This window comes from Poecilia formosa, unplaced genomic scaffold (genome assembly GCF_000485575.1).
Source record: "Poecilia formosa unplaced genomic scaffold, Poecilia_formosa-5.1.2 Scaffold1, whole genome shotgun sequence".
In the NCBI taxonomy this organism is placed as follows: domain Eukaryota; kingdom Metazoa; phylum Chordata; class Actinopteri; order Cyprinodontiformes; family Poeciliidae; genus Poecilia; species Poecilia formosa.
Genome location: NW_006799940.1, coordinates 3,786,000 through 3,798,781, shown reverse-complemented (window position 1 = coordinate 3,798,781; position 12,782 = coordinate 3,786,000). Strand labels below are relative to the sequence as shown.

The 12,782-nt window shown below is 36.7% G+C and overlaps 1 protein-coding gene across 1 annotated transcript in view; it reads right to left on the bottom strand.

Annotated features, from left to right (window-relative positions):
- Positions 1–12,782, bottom strand: part of enpp1 (ectonucleotide pyrophosphatase/phosphodiesterase 1) — a 44,077-nt gene that overhangs the window by 13,183 nt on the left and 18,112 nt on the right. Inside the window, exons 12-23 of the mRNA XM_016662695.1 lie at positions 11,177–11,308; positions 11,052–11,083; positions 10,786–10,913; positions 9,256–9,325; positions 8,262–8,349; positions 5,656–5,840; positions 5,481–5,520; positions 4,718–4,878; positions 3,250–3,379; positions 2,589–2,663; positions 1,820–1,952; positions 134–321 (exon numbers count right to left, since the gene is read on the bottom strand). Coding sequence (XP_016518181.1) covers positions 134–321; positions 1,820–1,952; positions 2,589–2,663; positions 3,250–3,379; positions 4,718–4,878; positions 5,481–5,520; positions 5,656–5,840; positions 8,262–8,349; positions 9,256–9,325; positions 10,786–10,913; positions 11,052–11,083; positions 11,177–11,308 — 1,362 coding nt within the window. The remainder of the gene's footprint in view (positions 1–133; positions 322–1,819; positions 1,953–2,588; positions 2,664–3,249; positions 3,380–4,717; positions 4,879–5,480; positions 5,521–5,655; positions 5,841–8,261; positions 8,350–9,255; positions 9,326–10,785; positions 10,914–11,051; positions 11,084–11,176; positions 11,309–12,782) is intronic.

Genomic DNA, 12,782 nt, shown 5'->3' with positions numbered 1-12,782 from the left:
AAAGGTGATGTATAATTACATTAAGATGACCTGGATTGTAGCACCCTGCAGTTATTCTGCTTTGTGTTCACATGAGAGATTGTCCGCGCGGTTTCTCTACATTTGCTCGGCGCTGTAGTTGTACGGAGCTTTTATCTGAGGTGAAGTGCACAGAGGTGAAGTTGGTTGTTACTCACAGCACAGAACTCTGAGTAGTCAGGTTTGTGGGGCATGATGAATGCTATGGCCTGAAGCGGACCCTCACAGTTAACAGGACTGAAGCTTGAGTTGCGACAGCTGGTCATGATCAAGAAGAAATGCGTTGGCACTGCAGTTTCATTCCTGGAGAGAGAGAGAGAGAAAGGTTTGTGGGGTTTTAACAAAAAACTACTGGAACAAAAAGGGTTTCCTGGGAGGAAGGAGATTTTCTTTAACTCTTCTGATTTCCACCTTTGCGATGACACAAATCTGTCCCCCCCCACTCACTATTTGTCAAAAATAGTCCTGGATTTCCACACCAGGGGCACTACCACAAGATAACTGCCAGGGGATGTGAGGAAACGCTGTCAGTATTTCCTGGTTAAATCATAAATTAAACAGAAAAAAACCTCGCAGGAAACGGGGGAAAGATTAGAAGAACATAATCAGTAATGATGTATAGCGTTCTTCTCCAAAGTTCAGCGCGTGTGGTTTGATGAGATGTGACCAAACAAACACCGTACTGTCAACTGGTTTTGATTTACATGTTGCACAATCTTTGTTTAGCAACATTGTAATTGCCCTGGGTATTTTATAAAACATGCACAACCACATCTTTGATTTATGTGAAAATGCTTCCTCGCTCAGAAATGGAGGAATTACATTTAAATAGCTCACAAGTGTTGGCTAAGTGTGAAACCTTTGGTCTGATCTTAACCAATAAATGTGTCGAACGTCTTCTTGCTTGATTTTGAGGTGAGTTGCTTAGCTTTCATTTTCTCCTGAAATGTTTTCCCCTAAGGAATCTACATGATTGGAAAGAAAATCGGAGCAGAGTTAAGGCATAGCTCAATCCAGTGAAACATTTCAGATTTTTTTAAATTTGGGAATGATTTTTTTATTATTACTGTTACTGTTACATGCAACAGAGACATTTTTTCACATTTCAGACATATCTCGTCGCCTGTCATGCTATATACATGGTTTGATGAATGTTCTGCTAAAGTTCATCTCGTTTTTTTGTTGCTGGTCATTTAGTTTAGTTTCAGTTTTTTGCCTGACTTTTATCCCACTTTATCAGTCTCTCTTTCTCATTGTTGAAGCAAAAACACTGACCTTAGCTGAGGACAGTGAGGATTTTTGTTCAATTATTTGTTTTGTAATTGCAAAGAGAATGCTTTACAACCATTTTCAGACTGACAGATATCAACTTTGCTGCTCGTCTTTTCTTGACTGTCTTTAAGTTTTCGAAACTTTTTAACTTTCTTCATGTTGTCAGACAGAGATGGTATGAAAATGACTAGTAGTAACAAAACTGATCGAGTCCGAGTCAGGGACCCATTCACGATGAAGATGAAAGAAAGAAACGCACAAAAAAAATAAATAAATAAATAAAAAAAGTTGATGAATATCCAAACTAATACACTACTTGATTGAACAGCCCTGTTTTTAAAGTGATAATGACATCTCTTTATGAATATTAAGTTAAATTTGTGCATTTAGTCATTTTTTTAACAAATAGAAAATGGGAACAATTTAAAAAAAAAACATCGACTTTTTCAGAAACATTTATTAAACAGAATATCACACAACAACAACAACAACAATCACTAAAGCTGTGGTATAGTTGTAGACAACTTACCCTGTGTTTTTACTGACTGGATCTACATTTCCATCAAAGTCTTTATCAAATATCGGCCCACTGACGACATTGACTCCGTTCAGGTCTTGAGAATATTTCAAAAGTATAGAAGTGTGGAAATGGCTCCAAACCTCTGGAAAACATAAATATGCAGTTTAATACATGTAATCCTGCAATTTGTACAAACAAACAACATTAAAATTTGAGTTATCAGCGTAACTGTGTATCAGGAACAGTGAGCCACTAGGGGGCAGCACCTGTTAGTATTTTATAGGGATTCAGAAACTAAAATTTTCTTTCATTTATTGTTTATTTCCTGGCAAAACTCAGAGGGATTTTATTTATCAGAACTTAGCTAACAACAGCAGTAACCAGATTGTATATATCCAATTTATAAGGTGCATGTTCCAGTTAAAACAAAATGAATTAATAATGTTGATTCATAATATTATGTTACTATAACAAAACTTTGTTTTGCTGCTGGCACTGAGTCAAAAATCCAGATATTTCCTCAGTTTGGGACTTGATGAATAGATTTACAGCTACGTTTTGTTCAAGCTTGCACAAAGCAGGTTTTCTACGTGCCGGTGGTCTGACAGCCATGAACACGAAGTTGCATCACAGATTTCTGTGCTTTGTTCAGCCAGTTTAACTACCTGTCCCTGGAGATCACAATTTTTAGTTTTGAAATGACTGCATTAATAATGTAATAACTCTAATCGCAAATTGGAAACACACACATTTGACAAATACTTCCATAAATACTCACCTTTAAACGCAGGGAACATTGGGGCCATGTTACTGCTGATAAAAGAGTCAGACACTGAACCAGTGATATTCAGATCTGTAAAAATAATGACAGGTGAAGCAACAGGTATGGGACTTTTGATTTTATAGTCAAGGATTTTGAAACTGAAGCAAAAGATGTCACTTTATGATGACTTGCAAAATCTAAAAATGCTTATAATGTGAAATGCTTCACCTATTTTCCTGCAAAAAATCAGTCTCAAACCTCACTTTGTAACATGATGACAGGAATTAAAACGTTTAATTTGTGGTTATCCAGGTGTCTCACTTCTGCTGATGTGCGTTAATTGCCCTGTTTCACTTTATCTGCTGAAGCTTTGTGGAAGCAAACCTTTCTAGAGCATTGTATTAGTTTTTAAACCCCTTGAACTTTCTGACATTTCTTCCTCCTGCAGCAACAAAATTCTATATATGATATTAATACTTTACATGAAGTAAAGCGGGAGAAATGTGAAACCAAAACAAATCAGATCAATGCAAAAAGCGGCATCCACTGAACCGATGGGATCTCAGAAAAGGCTAACGAGAGACTCTTCTCTTCTACATGCTTGAAAAGTGAATTCATTTCGGCACAGGTTGTGCCACTTTCTGCATGACATGCACAGGCATTTACACACACTCACAGGGCGGGTGCAGCAGGCCATAGGTCAGAGCGGCCTCATCTCTGTAGAGGAGACACAGCTGGTTGGAGGAAGACGGGACTCGAAAGTCGGCTCGAATGCACTCATATGGGCTCAGGGTTGGCACTCTGGACTGAGAGAGGGGATCAGTCAGCGGTGGACAGTGTGGACGGGACAACAGGACATGTCTCTTATGGAAGATTGCTTGGCTGGATTTAGAGTTGAACAGATCAATGAGGAAATATCTCTCTTTCGGTTCTCTTTTGAACTTGAAAATCTTATGAGAACGAAAATGCTTGATGTGCACTTGATGTCTAAATCTTTAATTTGAACGTCTTAGTTATTGATAACATTTCATTATGAAACACATTATCGACAGGAAGTAAAAAAAAAACAAAAAAACAGTGCTGTTGACTAATGAAATAAATGGCCCTTCAAGTTAGATTCTCTCAGAAGATGACTAAAATATGATTAATTCTTTTTCAAAGGTAAATATTAAAATATAAAGTGAATTTTATCCCGAAACACAAGTTTGTGTCTTTTGTAACTAACCGTTTAACTTTATTGTTGCCAGGATTCTTTTCTAAAATAAATCTTTGATCTAAAGGAGTTTTATCCTGGTTAATCAATGACAGAAGAAGAAGAAGAAGAAGAAGAAGAAGAAGAAGAAGAAGAAGAAGAAGAAGAAGAAGAAGAAGAAGAAGAAGAAGAAGAAGAAGAAGAAGATGAAGAAAAAGAAGAATGAATTTAACTAGCCTGAATGTGGATTGAAGTGAAACCTGTTAACTTCAGGTCATAAACATTAATTTAGACTCCTCCTCCTCCTCGCATCGTCTCAGTCTCAAACCTTTATTCACAGTACGAACCGTAGCAAACGATGATTGATAGGAGTTAGAAGTTCCTGCTGGCTCAGGCTGACAGTTTTAATTTAAACCTGGTGGATTCTTGGAAATCCTATTAAAATAGGAGTAGGGGGCTGATCCAGCCTGCCAAGTTACGCTGATTATTTCTGTGGAGTATTTTATTTCTCCAAGAAATTAAATTAGGCCAAGATTGATTTTGCTCTTGGAATCGTAGTCTTGACTATAGTTGTAATCTATTTTATTGTCTTTTTTTTTTAACTAACAATGAATGCAGATAATGTACTGTAGCAGGCTATATTTTGCTCATACTGTATTTGGAAAGCACATCCACTTGCTCAATCATTCAGACAGAGGAATCCAAAGTCTCTTGGAAACAAACAGCTGCGCCTGAGGTTGTGAATTACAAGAAAGCTCCACCACAAAGGGAAGAAAGACAAGAGCTGTTTGAGCCAGCACGGATAGAGAGGATGAGCAGCAGCTGTTTACAGAAAGGATTCAGATGCCGTACAAACCTCCTCCAATCCGCTGCCAAACCAAAACCACAGAAGAAATACAGCCGAGGCAGCCCTGACTGATGGGGCTAAGTTTAGAGATGAAAGAGAGCTCACCAGAGGCTGGAGGGTGTACGACACCCACAGCGGCATGAGGCGGTCCCGGCTGTATCCACTCAGGTAGTCGGCGTGGTGCAGCAGACAAAAGCTGTTCCCCGCCTGGATGACGCTGGGGATGCCGAAAGGATGATGAAGGCGGCGCAACTTAGCTTTGGCCTCTAAGGAGGAAATTTAAAGTGTGAGGCAAAAATATTTCCCAGTGCTATTTTAAAAGGGGCAGTATTATGGGTTTTCCAGGAATATAGTTCGGTTTTATAGTGCAATAAAGTAACTATGTTCACTTCAGTTGTTGTAAAAGTACCACATTAAAGTATATTTCAATCCTAATTTCACGCCTCTGTCTCTTTAAAAGCTCCTGCTCGTTCCGAAACCCCGCCTTCAGGAAGTCATCACAACGTCGCTTCTGTATGAACCCTTTAAAAATGTTTTTACCATCTTTGCCCTGAGAAGCAGATCGTACAATGAGCTCAATTCAGGTGTTTGCTAATTGCTGGTGACTAGTCTGAAGAAACCACGTGGGGGAGTCATGGTGGAGGGGCGAGGAGGAGCTGCGCTCTTGGAGGTGGAGCTAGGTCCGCCCCGGCTTTTTGCAGAGCTGAATGGTTGCCACGGGAGATTAAATGATTTCTCAAACGTGCATGAAAGAATCAAAGCAACACTCCATGTATGTTTTCAATGAGGGAAGAACATTTGATGTAAAGCTTAAAAACATAGATTCTTTGAAATTAAAAAAAAAATATATATATATGTATATAATTACCTGAGTTTGTTGATAAAATAATTCTGTTCATTTCTGTCTCCTGCAAAGAAAGCCACAGTTTGTTTCAGATTAAATTAGGCTTGTACATACATTTCAAGACAGCTGACGTATCAGGACCGGTAAAGAGGACAGATTTTTTGATCCGATGTGGCCAAAAAAAAAAAAAGTTTCATACCTTCTCAGTGCTCTGAGAGGAACAGAGGCAGTGCAGGTTGTCTGTGGGAACCAGGTTGGTGCTCTCACAGGGAGTTTCATGGGAGAGCTGCGCTGGGTGAACGGGTTGATAATGGGGACGCTTCAGGAGATGATTCAGGCTGCCATGGGTCCCATTGTTTGGGGATGGACGAATACCAAGAAGGTCTGATGTGGGAAAGGAAAAAAAAACAAACAAGAAAAACATTATTCAGGATTTATAACTCGTACAAATTGAGGTAAAGAATGTTTATCCGAGAGAAAAATAATCTGAAAAAGCATTTCTGCTCTTGTTTCTAATTTAATTCAGACACATTTTAGGGTTTCGAAGTATGCACAACCAGTTCAAAGTCATGCCACAACTCTAGAGTTGCACCAGCCCACATAAAACCTTTGTTTTGATTTTTTTGGAATTTATTTTTAAGCCGTTCGAAGGAGGACTTGGCTCTCATTTTTGCCCAATCTCGTCCTTATTGTTGAATCATGACCGTAAGGTAACAAAAGCCTGCAGCGCTTTAGCTGTTGCATTGTTCTTTTGTGTTCATGCTGTGCTTGAGCTTTCTGATTTCTTTTGAAGGCTAGCCCCTCTTGGGAAGGTTTATTACCGTTTCATGTTTTCATGGTTGCCTCACTTAGATTCAGTGGGAGTTTCAGGACATTAGAAACCGCTTTGAACCCCCTTCCAGACTGAATGTTGATGAATTAGTTTCTCATCTATTGTTGAATTTATTGCGTGTTGCATGTTGAGATCTGTTGTCCACCTCGTCTAACCAGACAGATTCTGATAAAGTGATGTCATTTGTGGTTAATAACAGTTCATGATTAATAAATTGGGATTACAGACTCTGGTCAAGTTGTTTCTCTTATTCACCATTTGAAAACTGCATTTTGCATTTAGTCAGGTTATCTTTGTCTGAGTTTGATGATCTGAAACATGCAAGTGGAAGTAAAAAAAAAGATAAAACTGGTATAATCTGTAAAGAAGGCAAACATTTTCTGGTTTGATCTGCCACATAAAAATCAAATACAATTTCTCAACAGTTGTTCTAAACATTTGAAACTAGCTGGGTTGACACTGGTTTCTTCTCACATTTTTCTATTTTGCTCTTCAAATAATCTTATTAAATAACCACAATATTTCTACAATATCCACTTCTTCTGACATGGATATGTTAAAATCGAGGTTTGGTTTGTGGGATCTATTGACATATTTAGGAAGCAGAGCAGCTACTGAAAGCTGAAGAAATGCACCTGTTTCCTGTACTGACAGTTACGGGGATGCTGTCGCAACTGAGGCGAACAGCAGCGTTCCCAAACGCGGGAGGAAAATAAGAACAAACCAAACAACAATGTGAGCAGATAGTCAACATCTATATGTTGCAAACAGACTATCTCTGTTTTTGAGATTAAAGCTTCTGAAAAAAAAAAAGTAGCAAAACTGATTAAAAGCTGAACAGGAGAGAGACGTTCTTTTTTAAGGCCTGTCAGGTTAAAATTTGACAGAGCAGCGTTCTGTTTAGGATATTAGTCACTAACTGTAAACGTCCATTCAGCAGGCGTGACTGAACATTAACTCTGTCAAAAGAAATGCTCAAAGTGAATAATGTTATTTGTTAACAGCCAAGAACATGTTTAGCAAAGTCCTGAAATTGCAAATAGTTTCTATTAAAGGGGCGCTATTATGTATTTTCCAGGCACATAGTGCCACTTTATAGCGCAATTACGATACATTCAGTTTGTATAAACTTTGTAATGTATCGTCTTGAAACTGATCTCTGACTCTTTCTGACACTCCACATTCAGCATGTCATCAGAACAGTGCTTTTCAGGGTTTCCCCCAGTGTATTACAAGCCTGGCGAGCCACCAGGCTTTACTTGTGCCCCCTCCAGGCTTAACATTGCTTATTTATTTACGTTTTTTTTCTTTTTTTTTAAATGTTTGCATTTTTAAAGATTTTGTAGTTGGCGTTAGGGTATTAATCTTCCAATATTCCACTACTACATAATTATCAAGTGATATTTTCAAATTTCCTGTCAACTTTATATATTTTTTAACTCAAAAACACGGCGGGCCGCTGGATGAAAGACTGCCAGGCACCCTAACCACCAGGCTTATCAAGTTTTCTGAGAACCTTGCTTTTCATTATGTTGTTTACAATTGTACGATAAATTCAGCAGATATGCAGTTCCACCAGTTGTTTGCTAATTGTTGCTATTGTTAGTAGCTGTTAGTAACATTGGCATAGTTTTGGTGTGATTGTTCTAAACAAACTGCTGAAGTTTGTGTAAAATTTGCATGACTATTATTTGTTTTATAATTTTGTTTGAGCTAAATTAGCTTTTGTTAGCTTCGTCTGTTTTCGCTGGTAATGTTCTTGACCAGAATTGTCTTGGAAAAGAGATTTTTATTTTCCGAATAAAATCTGATATTCTCCAATGGAGTTTGACTTGAGTCTGTCACATCAACTTTCATTACTAAAACGCGAGCTTCATTTTTTCTTTTTTATCACAACAGTTCACCAAAACGTCAAGAAACTGAAATGATTTACAGCAAGAAGAGAAAAAACAATAACTCAAACAGCCACTTACCACACATGAGGTTATATAATTCAATGTTTTCAAATGTTGGCCCGACGTATTTAGTTTTAAATCCAGGACCGTATCCAATGAAGATTGCCTAGAAGAAAAAAAAGAAACATAAAGCATCTTCATTCGTTTCTTTTCACACACATGATGAAGTAAACTAAGCTAAGCTTTTAAGCAACAACGCCTACCAGTTTGTGTACTGGAAAACGTTATTCAGTCCCTCTGTTAACATCAAGACGTCAAACATCTGATTCACTTATTTAGTTCATTGGTAAATATTTAAAGAGAAGTCAAGCTCTGAATTGACCTAAACCCAAACAGTTTTCTATACTGAATTTCCACTTGGTGGGACAATAAAGGCTGTTTTTATTCTATTCTACACGAAAGGAGAGGAAGAAATAATTTTGGTTCTTACTAAATAAGTAACCTACTAAGTGCTCTAAGTCAAATTACAGCATGTGACAAATTAATCTAGACAATTAAAATAAACTGTGATGACTAAGATTAATTACAGTGGTATTAAGTTGAAATCTTTCTGCATTTAGGTTGAGAGAAACTTCTCAAACTATTGCGCAATTATTGCAATTTGCTTAATTCTCAGATAATCTCAGTTCTCCGCACTACTTAAGGGCTCTGTAGAGGTTTGTCCAAATATGTCCTCTCCTGTCTGTTGGTTTGTGGGTTTCTGCAAAAGAACCAGAGGTGGTTCAAGATCTCATTTTATTGTTTTCAAACAGTAACACGAAAATGAAAGAATGTTGAACTACTAAATATACCAATTACTTGTTTTTAAAGTCCCTCTACTTCTTCACAGAAGCTTTTTATTCCTTCAAGTCTCAAATACCCAGAGAGGTTAATATTCTGATTATAGAAAACCTTTTTTTTCCTCATATATCAACAGCTAAATATAAGAAGTTCCTGTTTTCTTAAGAATAAAAACGTCATGATGCAAAATGTCTTGACCCTGGCAAGCACACACATCCTTCCTTCCTCTGACCTGCATGTTGGTGAAGAGATTGTCTGAGCCATGGAAACCACCGGTGCAATACTTGACATCGTCTTTTTTACTGAGAAGAAAGCATTTGAACAGGAAAAGCAAAATTAGAGGAAATAGTAAAGTATATTAAACATGTTCCACTGCACAGTTTCTTGACTCTGTCAAGTCAGTAGCTTTATTTGTCCAGCTTGAAGCAATTTGCCACAATTACAGGGTTGGTGCAAATCAAAGGATTTGTGCTATTTCTTCCCAACATGCTTCGTTCATCACACATGGTTCCTGTCATTAGTTACTGTAAAAGATTTATGACTGCAGTTTATCCATCATGTGACGTGTCACATTTAGAAAAAAATTACAGCCTTTTCATTACAAAAACAAAAAAAGTGCTCTGATGTAAACCTTTTGGAATATTCTATAAGAAGAAAAAACTTTCTAAGCACAAGTTATAAGAAGTAATAGATAAAAGTTATCTGTTTTGTATCAGAAAAATGTACTTTCTGAACACAAAGTAAGCGTTGGCTATTTGAACTACCAGTTCAAGCATCACAATAACAAATTTTGCTGGACGATAAAGTGTAATAGAAGTTATTGCGATAAACGATAATGTTGTTTTCAGACCATTTTAAAGTAAAATAACGGTAAAGGCAAAACAATAATACAAGAACACATTCTCAAAGATCAATAAACTTTAAATTCTAATGAACATTTAACACTGGAACTGGAAGACATATTAAATATCCAAAATAAATAAACAAAACAACAAATAAAATTATTTTTGAAACTTTGTAAACAAAATTTTCCTTAAAAAAAGCGCTAGTTGAGACGAAAGCACTAAACTGAAGACTTTTATCATCCAGTTTTTAGTAGAAAGAGAGAAAAAAAGAGAAACGATAAATCATGCTGATGGAAATGATTGAGTTTGTTTTAATTTATCATCTGATTTATTGATTATTGTGACAGACCTGGGGATTGTAAATCCTTTTGCCCTCATACCGTCCAAAAAACATATGTCATAATATTCATACATTAAAATAAAACTAATGTTAGAGAGATAACATAAACTACTACTTCATTTACCAGTTTCTATGTTTTCATCTTTCATGTATGAAGATGAAAATAACATAAAATATATATATGACTGCAATAATCAAGATGTCAGTAGCATAAAGGATTGTTGCTCAAAAGTTATTAGATCATTTTCTATAAAATGAAAATCATTATTTTGTGAGAGAGGAATGGTTTTTATTTTTTTCCTCCATCTTTCTGCTCCAGCGACATTTTCCTGGTTTTGCCGTGTTTTGTCACATATTTACAGAAATACTTATAATTGCAAATTGTGGTATTTATCATTTCTAAATCGTCCCAAAATCAAAATCCCCTCATAGCATAAAAATATAAAAAACACCCAAACTAGACAAACTTTGTTGCTTAACTAAACCATATTATTAGACTGGAGCAGATATTAGCAACTAATGTCGTCCAGTTTATGCAAACTGCTGTGCGAAAGGAGATGATGATCTGATTACTTACAGCGCTGCCTGCCAGCCCTCCTTCATGTACAGGTGACCCCTCTCTATGCGCTTGTTGTATGCAAAGTGCATCCTTTTGGGGAGGTTTTCTTTGAGGTACGGCTTCATTGGCTGGTCAGGGGCCCTGCACTTCAGAATGCACACAGACGGAGAGGATCAACACACAGCAGAGAGACGACGGGACTGTTTGTCATGAAGCCACACAAGCACATGATTTTTCATTCTTCCTATCAACACAAAAAGTCACGCTTGGAATACTTGGCATACCGACAGGTTCTTTATCAGGCCCTCATAGTCGACTGCGGAAATGAACAGTAAGGGAAAGTCAGGCTCTCTGGTTTCAAGCAGACTAAGACCAAAAGATTGTTAAATCTGAGCGGACAGGAACTCACAGGAGAAGTAGTCCTGTGGGAGGCGCTTCGGTCGGATGCGAGCTGCTGGGCCCTGGATGACCGTGAAGTTGGATGTGTCTTGCTGGTATGTCGACACATAAGCTGCCCTTTGACAGGAAGCCTCCTCCATTCCTATTGAAGTAACGACTTTGTATAAATGTCGGCCACCAAAATACTTTTCAGAGAGATAAATAATAATAGATTACAAGTGTATTATTGTTCCTTTAACTACTGGTATTGGAATGGTGCGATTGCAAGGTTTCCAATCTGCAGCTGTAAAGTCTTAATAACTTTAACCAAAACATAATAAAGAACCTGCATATAATTGCAGGTTTTAGTTGTTTTTCAAATTTTTCAAAAAATATCCATAAAATAATTAACATGTTTATCAGTAAGTTGGTAACTAAGTACGTTTTTAGAAGCAAAATCAGCTTTATGGGCCAAGATTGTGTTCCCAAGAAATATTATTCTGATGTTAGGTATACATAAATAAACTTTCAAGAATACAAAAGTTTTTTTATATATATAGCATTTTTCACAAATAAACATTCCAAAGGAAAAAAAATCTCTTAATTTTATTGCAAAAATGTTACATCTTTCTTTATTTTAAAACCTGAAAATAGAAATTAAGGATGTTTTCTTATACAAGGACAAAAAGTACATTTGTACGTTTGTTACAGGATGTTTTGTCAAATTGATAAAGAAACAAACTGACCTTGAACTACTTAGTGGACGGATGAAAATAACACAGCAACATTGTTGTGTTTTACTTTTTACAGTTTCAAATTCTGCCTGTCATGGGATGTGACGAAACACTCATGTTCACAATTACTGAAAGTAACCTCAGTTTAAAAACTGTTTAAAATTTTAACTAAATCATTTTGTCTGTATACAGAGTAAAACTTTTACACAGTGTACATTACCTCTGCTCATGATGTAAATAATTAATTAGCACTCGTGGCAGGAAGTTGAGAAAAAGTCTGTCATCATATTTATCTAAGAGACAATGTATGTCAGCAGGTTAAAACTTTTCAAAAACAAAAACTCAGAAATCGGCCACAAATTTCTAGATATTTAAAGCAGATATTTAAAACAATTTATAAAAATCTATAAATTATTATTTATAATTATACTCATATTTAACTACAGCAAATTAGATGCTGACTTGATTTAAAGATCTTTACAGATCCTCACATAAACAATCACTTTAAGGCTTTCAGAAGTGATGTGGAAGCTTATAGTATCAGCTCAACATCTGTCAACAGTATTTTGGGTGGGACATGAGAACCCTGCTGCGTGCATCTTGTTTTCTGTGTTTCATGACAAACTGCAAACTAATAACTACTACCATGCACACAAGTTGGTGTCTTTTCTTGGAAGAAAACTCTTTGATGAGAATCGCTGGGCATCGCCCTGGCCACGCGCTCATAGAAACATTGATCTGTGCTGTGTAATTACAGGGCTAGACATATGGTCTCCAGATACTCATAGAAATGCTTCCCTCAAAAATATCCTCCTTGTGTGATTGGGATAACTGATTTTTCATCCTGTAGTCGGTGGAATCTCTTCTCAGTCATGCAACTCATGTATTTTTTGTCTTTATTGG